We start from the raw sequence: 9,525 nt of genomic DNA, 5'->3' as shown, positions 1-9,525 counted from the left end.
ACCTCAATGTCCTCCTTGCAGTGAGGGGCCCAAACTGGCACCCAGTATTCAAGGTGTGGCCTCACCACTGCTGAGTACAGGGGGACAATCCCTGCCCCGGTCCTGCTGGTCAGACTATTGCTGATCCAGGCCAGGATGCTGTTGGCCTTCTTGGCCACCTGGGCAGACATCGGCTCATAGTCATCTGGTCAGAGAGGGGACACTGCTGGAGGCAGCCAAGAGCCCTAATGCCCTCAGGGATGCTGCCACAGCAGCATGGGCTTGTGCCTGCTATGTTCATCCCAGCCATGGAGGAAGTCTCAGTTCTGGTCTCAGTTTCTCTTGGGCACACACCAGCCAGACCTCTGAGCCCAAGAGGTGACCTGCCAGCCTCTCATGGTAACCTGGGAGAAGTTACACATGCCACATAAAGGTGAACACCCAAAAGCTGAAGGACAAGCCAGCAGCCACACTAACCAACTCACCAAGCAGCTAAAGAACCCCCAAACCCCATGCAAACCAGGGACATACCTGGTGAGGTTTTCAAATGTGTGATTGAGTGTTTCAGTCAGGGAAGATGAAGAAATCCTTCCTATGCTAAATCTGGAAGCAACATCAGAAGCTCAGGTTAGAGATGAGAATGAACACAAGCAGCAGTGAGTTTGGTTTCCATCCAGATCAGATCTAGGGCTCTGTGATTGCTCTGTACTCTGGATTAACCCTTTTTTCTCCAGTGTGCTACTGTGGAAAACCAGGACTGAGCTGTCCTTGCTCTTGGCTGGGATACAAAGTGTATCAGCTGTGAGGGTGAAGCACGCCGGGCACAGCGCGACGGACCCTGGCGCCGCGAGGAGAAGACTGGAACAGGAACTCCACAGCCAGGAGGATGCTCCTGATGTGTCCTGTCAGCCATCTTCATAGAATCATAGAAAAATAGCATAGAATAGAATAGAATAGAATAGAATAGAATAGAATAGAATAGAATAGGACCAGGTTGGAAGACACCTTCAAGATCATCGTGTCCAACCTATCATCCAACACCACCCACCCAACTAAACCATGCAACCAAGCACCCCATCAAGTCTCCTCCTGAACACCTCCAGTGATGGTGATTCCACCACCTCCTCAGGCAGCCCACTCCAATGGGCAATCACTCTCTCTGTGTAAAACTTCCTCCTAACCTCCAGCCTAAACCTCCCCTGGCACAGCCTGAGACTGTGTCCTCTGGTTCTGGTACTGGTTGCCTGGGAGAAGAGACCAACCTCTGCCTGTCTACAACCTCCCTTCAGGTAGTTGTAGAGAGCAATAAGGTCACCCCTGAGTCTCCTCTTCTCCAAGCTAAGCAACCCCAGCTCCCTCAGTGTCTCCTCACAGGGCTGTGCTCCAAACCCCTCACCAACTTTGTTGCCCATCTCTGGACACGCTCCAGCAAGTCAACCTCCTTCCTAAACTGAGGGGCCCAGAACTGGACACAGTACTCGAGGTGTGGCCCAACCAGTGCAGTGTACAGGGGCAGAGTAGTATCATAGTACAGAGTACACAGTATCACAGAATCTTCAGCTCCTCCAAGCGCAGAGAGGCAAACACCGGTACTTACTGCGTCTGGCAGCGGCGAGAGGAGCTTGCTGGCACGGACAGAAAGAGGCCACTCAGCAGCTGATCTCTTTACTGAATGAATTTATTGGTTTTTTTTTTTTTGAACTAAAGTTGCTCACAGTTATTTAACAAGGGATACATCAGATTTCTTTTTTTGTTGTCCATTTTAAACCATTAAATGCCGTCAGCTTGTGTCTGCATATGTGTGTGAGTGTGTGTGTGTGTGTGCGCGCTCGTGTGTGTGTGTGTGTCTTCAAAGTACAAAATAGGAAGGATAACAAGAGGTATTGCTTTCATTTATTCTTATATCTTGTGTGAGTCATCCCCTTCCTGCTTGTACCACATGGGTTTTGCTGATATAGGTATTTACTTCTTCTTTCTTTTTTTTTTCTTTTTTTTTTCTTTTTTTTTCCCTTTTTTTTTCCCTTTTAAAATTATTATTATTATTATTAATTATTATTATTATTATTATTATTATTTGTTCTGTTCTGTTTTTTTTTTTGTATTGAAATCCCAGCCTTTTGTAGAGGTACAATGTAACAGAAGCATCAAAATCTATACACAAGGGAAAGAGAAAAGAGGGAAAAGAAGGAACGGGGGTGATGGGAGGGGAGCTCGGAGGAGAAGTAGAGAGAGGGCGGAGGCAGGAAAGACAACGAAAGCAAAAGAGACTAATTTACAGCAATGTCATGCAATTAAAACTGCCCCCCTCTCCTGCACCCTTGCCTCCCCCCCTCCCCAGCCATCACCCCCCGGTGTCTGACATGCACACAGCAATACGAGAGAGAGAAAAAGTTTTCAGAACAGGGAAAAAGAAACAAATAAATTAAAAAACCAAAACCAAAACCAAACCGAGAAAAGAAAAGAAATCCCTCCCATTGTGGGGGAACGGGGAAAGGGGGGGAGGAGGGGGGGAGTGGTGGTGGTGGGGGAAGGGGGCAGAAGTCAAAGGTCTTTGCCCCAGTTGTGTCTTTAAAAATTCTCTCTTTTTTTTTTTCTTTTTGTTTTTTTTCCTTTTTTTTTTTTTTAATCTTCAAACCTATGTACAAGTAAAACCGGTCCAAGAAGGGGAGGGGGAGGGGGGGGAGGTTGGGATGGGGGGAACGTTTAAAAAAACCCCAACAACAACAACGACAACAAAAAGAAACCAACCCCCTCCCCTCCCCCCCCCAAAAAAAAAACCCAAAACAAAACCCCCAAACCTCATCCGACGTTAACATGAAAATAAATAGATCAAAAAAACAACCCAAAGGAAAGAATCTCGCAGTACGACATACACCCATAGGAACCCAACGAGCAGCAATCAAAGGTCATAAAAGAGCCGAACACTAAATGCTAAGCCTACATTCTTAAAAGCTCCGTCAAGAAATACTTTCTCACTGTGTTTTGTCTTCCAACGCCGCCAAACCGCTGTTTGGTTTTGTTTGTTTAAGCCTTTTGAGCTTGGGCCAGAATAAGTTACACTTGGTCACAGAACTCCTGAAGAGGAGGAGGAGGAGGAGGAGGAAGGAGAAAAAAAAACCCAACAGAGCAGGGGCGAATCTTCTTTTCTCCAAGTCACAAAGTGAACACTTCGGGGCGGGGGGTTGCTTTCTGTGCCCTTTTGGTTTTTTGTCCTCCCTCCTCCCCCAAATAAATAAGAATCAAGGTTGCCTCTACACAGTTATTCAACAGAAGATATATCTAACAGCTTATTCTTTTAAATATATATATATGTATATATAAATAACCAAGACCGAAGAACTGAAAAGACAAAAGAAAGAAAAAAAACACCCAACCCAATCCAAAAGCAAAACCAAACCAAAAGCGAAAAGGTCCTCATCCACCCCCACCCCCACCCTCCTCCCGTTCACAGAAAGAAACGAAACAACCGAACCAAAACCCAAACCCAAACCATTACAAAAATATCTCGCAGTACTTTTTAAAGTTTACAGTAGCTTTGTGATTAGGTCTCCCACTGCCCTGACTCCACCTTGTCTTGCTCTGGTAGGAACGAAGTGCCAGTGATTTGCACGCACACACACAGAGGAAATAAAACCCAAGAGAAGTCTCTTTTCTTCCTCCTCTTCTTCTTTTTCTTTTTCCTTTTTACCTTTTTTTTTTCTCCTTTTTTTTTTCTCTCCCTTTTTTTTTCTCCTTTTTTTCCCCTCCTTTTTTTTTTTTTTTCTCCTTTTTTTCCTCCTTTTTTTTTTTCCCTTTTTTTTTTTTTTGTGTGTGTGTGTGTTTGGTTTTATTTTCTTTTTTCCTTTCTTTTTTTTTTTTCTCCTTAGGATAAAAGAAATTAAATCAATAAAAATCACCCAAGCCAACAAATGAAACTGGGAACTGAAAAAAAAACAAACCACAAACCAACCCAACAAACCGAGAGAAAAGAAAGAAAAAAGAAGGCTGATATCGATGCAACTCTTAGCAACACAACAATCGCCTCTAAATGCAAGGGTGTGGTGGAGGATCCAGCTGGTCGAAGAAGGTCCCAGCGCGGTGGTGGTTGCACAGTGGCAGGGAGCTGACAGGTGGGGAGGAAGGTGTCGGAGGAGGAGCAGCAGTAGCAGCAGCAGCAGCAACTCCGCCTGGTGGCGGGAGAGACAGTCCTTGGGCAGAGTCTTGTCCCTCTTCTTTTGCTACCAGAAGTTGCCTGGTTTTGTTTTGTTTTGTTTTCCCTACGGTTTGAATGTTTTCTTTGTTTGTTTTGTATGTGTGTAATTCATTGATTCATTGAACCCCCCTCTCCCTCCTACATTTTACTCCTTTCCCCTTCCAGCAGGTCAAGAAAAGCAAAATGATACAGTACAGGGGAAAAAAAAAACATAAACAACCAACCAAACCAACTCCTTGGTATACAAATGTATGGATGGATGGATATTGACAGCTCGATAGCTAAATATCCACACACAGATACATCTATATAGATAGAAAAGAGGGCAAAAAAGAAAAGGCAAAAAGAAAGAAAGAAACAAAAAAAAACCCAACCGACCAAAAAAAAAAAGGTGGTGGAGAGAAAAAGAAGGCTAAGAAAAAATCCCGTGGTGAAGCTCCCCAATTATTGTCTTGGTTCAACGCTTAGTTTTGAGTTGCTCCTGGCTGGTTTCTGATGAGAACGTGCTCTGGATTCACGGAACCACTGCTACTCCCAGCTCCTTCCCCACACCCTCCCCCTGCGGGCCCGGGTCACCTGCGCGGACAGAAAGTTGCTGAAGGGTTAAGGTTTCACTCCCGACAATTTGCAACCTTCCTTTCAGCCCGGACTCTGCGATCGCACAACTGAGCAGATCTCTCTTGTGGAGCATCAAAAAGGAAAAAGAAAAAAACAAAACCCAAACCAACAACAAAACCACGGAAAAAAAAAAAAAAAGAAGAAGAAGAAGAAAAAAAGAGGAGGGGAAAAAAAAAAGAGAAGGAAGAAAAAGAGGAAAAAAAGGCGTGCACTGGGGAGGTGTTGGGGGAGAAGTGGGGGAGAAGCCCACTTCGTGAAGGGAGAGGGGAGGCTGGGAACCTCAAACAGGACTGGTCCTTGGACAGTCTACATCGGTTGCCTTCCGTCAACAAGTGTCCGCAGAGCACAGAAGGTGAAGCCGTGGCTGACATGTTAACTTTTCGGGATAATTCCTGGTAGCAGAGCGGAAACAAGCGGTGTCGTCAGAAACACAGAGAGAGCATCAACAGAACAAGAAAACAGAACCAAAGCAAACAACAACGACCAAAAAAAAAAAAAAAGAAAAAAAAAATTAAAAGTTAAAAATTAAAAATCATAACCGTTAAAAAATAATAATAATAATAAAAAAACCCAACCAAATAAAAAAAAATCAGGAAGGAAAAGGAAAAGAGAGAGAGAGAGAAAAAAAAAAAGAGGCAAAAAACAGCCACAAAAAAAAAAAAGGGGGGGAGGAAAAAGAAAAATAAACCACAAGGAAGAACTCATTAAAAAAAAACAAAACAAAAAAAAAACCACAACCCAGTTGGGTTTTGTCATCTGTGCTACCTTTTTTTTTTTCTTTTTTCTTTTCTTTCTTTTCTTTTCATTCTTTCAGGGTTTTCTGGTTTTGTTTGTGTGTGTGTGTCTGTGTGTGTGTCTGTGTCGGTGTGTTTGTTTCTGAGATATATATTATATGTCATATATAAATATATATATGTATATATGTACAGTCATTCCTTCATACAAAAGTTGTCTATAGACAGTTTTGTACTGTTGTGGCAAGGTATATATACATCCTTCTAAGTTTAGAGGCTAGCTTGCTAAAGGAATATTCTTTCATTCTTTCTTGCTTTCCTTTTTTTTTTGTTTTGTTCTGTTTTGTTTCTCTGTTCTGTTTGTTTGGTTCCCCCCCTCCCCCCCTAAGTTATTTAACCTGTTTTGTTTTTGTTTTGTTTTCGCTTTGCTTTCCTTTCATTTATTTAGTTAGTTAGTTATCAATGTGTTTATTTAAGGTTGGTCTTGTAGGCCGACTGATGAGACCATCTTTGCTTTGTCTTTGCCAGCGGGGTACTTATTGTCTCCTCTAGACCCATAGTCATTAGAACCGGAATCGCTCCGCTTGCTGTTTGCGCTATGCTTGGTTGGCGTGCCGGGGGGGTGGCTCACCTGCCCGTTCTTCTCGTCTGAAAAAAGTTGTTTAATTACGTCAAAGAAGTTACTCAATGGGCTGCCTGGGTACACAAAACAGAGGAGACAAAAAAAGAAAGAAAGAAAGAAAGGAAGGAAGGAAGGAAGGAAGGAAGGAAGAAACAAAACAAAACAAACAAAAAAAAAAAGAGAGAGAGAGAGAGAGAGAGGGAAAGAGAGAGAGAAAGAGGAGAGAAAGAGAGAGAACAAACAAACAAATGAACAATGGGGTTTTTAACGAGAAGAACATGATGAGGAGATCCAGAGCCACGTGCGTGGGGGTGTGTGGGGGATGAAGACAATGAGCAGGAAGAGGAAGAGTGTTTAGGATGGGACACCTACAGAAATAAAGAGGCTGGGAGCATAAAGCACCTCGGGGGGAGGTCCTGGTTTTCTCCTGAGGGAGGGGGCACAGCTGTCTCACCTAGCAGGAGGACACAGTGCCTCGGTGAGGTCTGTTACTGGCAGGCACTTGGCCACTCCACACTGGAACGTCAGTGGATGTGATGCTGGATGCAGGCAGATCCCTTCTGAGCGCTGCTCTTACCCTAAGGGGGCAGGTGCTCACCAATGGCTGCTCTGCTTTGCAGCGGGGCTGAGCTCTCTTGCCACACTAGGCACGAGGCTATCTTTCTGAGTACCTCCTTGCCCACCCTTTGGCCACTAAGCCTGAAGCATCTGAGTGCTCCAAGGCAAACAGCGTTTGACAAGGAGCTGTGGCTGACAGGAGCATTGCCATCTGCACGCGCAGCCTGTGGCTGGTATTTGCAAGCTCCTAAGGACCTTCAGATCCTTCTTACAGCAGGAACCAGGAAATGAAGGTGCTGAATGCATTTTTGAAGCAGGCTGTCATTCACCTAACTATTTCTGGGACCTACCAAGGTCAAGAACTACTTCCTCATCATCCTGAATTCATATTCTCTTTATAGCACAGCCTCCATGACACTGATACTCGCTCCAGCAGAGTTGGGAGCCAGACTGGGGTGCAGAACAAGTATCTCCTCAGGGCAGTCACCAGAGCAGGCTGCAGTTTCAACACAGGCTGGGCACTGTGCGCAGAAGTACAAACTTTCACACCACTGGAACTCCAAGCAACATCATTGTGTTGTTCATAGAGCCCTATGTCAGAGAATGACATAGGCCATATCCAAGGAAAGGCTCTGGGGGTGCTACCATGGGGAAGGGCCCAGCCACTACTGGAGAAGTCGCCTGTTAGGGGCCATTTCCAGTCCCTTTTAATTTTCTTGTATTGAGGCATTAATCCTGTTCAGGCATAGGAGGGTCACTCTAAATTCTCTAAACATGGAAACTGTAGGTTGCTTTTATCTAACATCACGGAGGTGATGCCTGTTCACGACCATTAACCCCCCATGATGCTTTCTTCAGCACTGGGACTGTTGGCTCCCTCATCCTTACAAATTCAGATCACTTATGTCCCACCTAAGTAACTTCATTCTCCAGCTCCTAGGAGGAGCTCCTTGCATCTGCTCTCCGATGCTGTGAAGAGCGGAACCTCTCATCCCTGAGATGGGAACAATCAGTTGGGAGCAAAAAGGTTTCTTCAGAGCAGAGATTGCCATTTCTCCAGAGCTGGTGGACAGTGGTGGCTGGGTCATATTATCCTTCTCTTCATCTCCATCACAAACATAAGCAAACCAGTTACTACAGCAGGCAAGTACTTTTTGGCCACAGTAACTTGGGTGAAGAGCTTGCTGTGAAGAGCTTGCTGAGTGCTTTCTTACTCTCTAATGGAAAATGCCAGACACACATCAACTGCTCTTATAGAAAGAAAGAGGGAATTTGTATTTGTAGCCTGCAAAACTGAAGGTGTCCCTCTTTCTTTCCTGCTCCACACTAACCAGGTAGCTACTGCTTTGCTCTGCAGGTCAACAGGCATTGAGGAAAATCATATGGCTGGCACACACAGTGAAGGACCTCAGCCTTGTTGATCTCATTCATTCCTTGTCTACCTCTGCTTACTGCTCTGTGGCTAACTTACTACTGGCCCTGGGTCTGCCCATTTGTTCTGTTACACCAATGCCACAGGCAAATGGCTTTTTGGAAGGGCATCATTCCAGCTTCTGGAAGGGCATCATTCACCTAACTGAAGTCTTAGTGATGGGCCCAAACAGTGAGCCAGACAAAGCACATGGCTCAGTGTCTGCCTAAGAAGAGAAGGGACCCCAAACCCTCAGTGATTTTGGAGTCAGATCTCTGTGAGCTCCACCTGCTTCCTTCCACATGCATGAAAATGCTTTGGGAGGGGGGAAACTGCTCCACATCTATGACTTCTATTTCAGAGAGTTCCCTAAGCCTCCCTAAACCTGTTTCATGTTTGTGGGCATATTCTGTGCTCAGAATCATCTCTATGTTTGTTTTTCTTTTTTTTTTGAGAGGCTACTCTTTTTCAGTGAAAAGAAAGGAGGAAAACCAACCAAGCAAACACTCAGCCTTGAATGCAGGAATGTGGGCAGATCTGGTCCTTATGTGGCTTTGGACTCCTCATCGTCATAAGCAAATGGAGTCAGCAGAGAGAATGAAAAAGAGCACTGAAAAAAATGCTGGAGAGGGAAAGACTGCTAGGTTGGGAGAAAAGGGGAGGGGAATATCTCTAGTTGTTCAGCTGAGCAGTTTATTCAACAAGCTTAGAGGGAAAGAAGAGGGCAGAGTAAGCAGGGCTCTGCAGGAATCGGGGGAGTTCTTTTGTTTTCACGTAGACAGCAACAGCAGACAGCAGTACAACTTGCAAGATTGGAGCAATACAACATTTTTAGGATTATATTGATATATCTGGTGCTTGCTGAGTCCTGACACAGGATTTTTTAATCATCCTATTAAAATATGCAGCCCCTGTTTTCATCCACCCTTTCTCCTCCCCGTGCCCTACTGGCTTGCAAGTGCCTGGAGATTTATTGCAGCAAAAGTATTTAACAGTCTGCTTTTCTTTGCCTGTATCACTGCTGGATTCCTTACAATCAGCATTTTCAGGTAAAATTTTAATGGGAGGTAAGAAATCCTTAGGGATGTTTAAAGAGAGCTCCTGTAAAAATAAAATAGGCCATTTCACTAACCCTTTCCTTCCTCTGCCTTTGTAATTAAACACCAGCTAATGCCACTCTCCTGTCCTGCAGGCAAGAAAGAACTGATCCTACAGCAAGCAATGCAATTGCTGCCTTGATGTTGTCTATGTGGCAGTGTGTTAGCCCACACCTGGGCTGCTCTAGATGCTGGTCTTTGGATAGACAAAGAGTCCTCACATTTTCCTCTGGAGGCAGGCAAACATGGGGCAGCTGCACTGGAAGCATGGAAGTGGAGCGTGGTGGTACTCTTCTTAGTTCTTGTTCCCCTTT

The 9,525-nt window shown here is 44.8% G+C and overlaps 1 protein-coding gene across 10 annotated transcripts in view; it reads right to left on the bottom strand.

The window, feature by feature from the left end:
- Positions 1 to 4,528: 4,528 nt before the first annotated feature.
- The window catches only part of BRSK2 (BR serine/threonine kinase 2), a 432,580-nt gene continuing 427,583 nt past the window's right edge, over positions 4,529 to 9,525 (bottom strand). For 4 of the 10 annotated variants that reach the window (XM_054171638.1, XM_054171634.1, XM_054171639.1 and 1 more), the window contains one exon: positions 5,914 to 6,171. In XM_054171638.1, the coding sequence (XP_054027613.1) occupies positions 5,996 to 6,171 (176 nt within the window). In that variant the 3' untranslated portion in view covers positions 5,914 to 5,995. Of the gene's footprint in view, positions 5,182 to 5,913; positions 6,220 to 9,525 lie in introns of those variants that run through there. The other 6 variants (XM_054171635.1, XM_054171636.1, XM_054171637.1 and 3 more) reach the window with 3 other exon arrangements.

The sequence above is a fragment of the Dryobates pubescens genome, chromosome 22, assembly GCF_014839835.1.
Source record: "Dryobates pubescens isolate bDryPub1 chromosome 22, bDryPub1.pri, whole genome shotgun sequence".
Taxonomy (NCBI): Eukaryota; Metazoa; Chordata; class Aves; order Piciformes; family Picidae; genus Dryobates; species Dryobates pubescens.
This window is presented reverse-complemented; position numbering and strand designations above follow the sequence as displayed.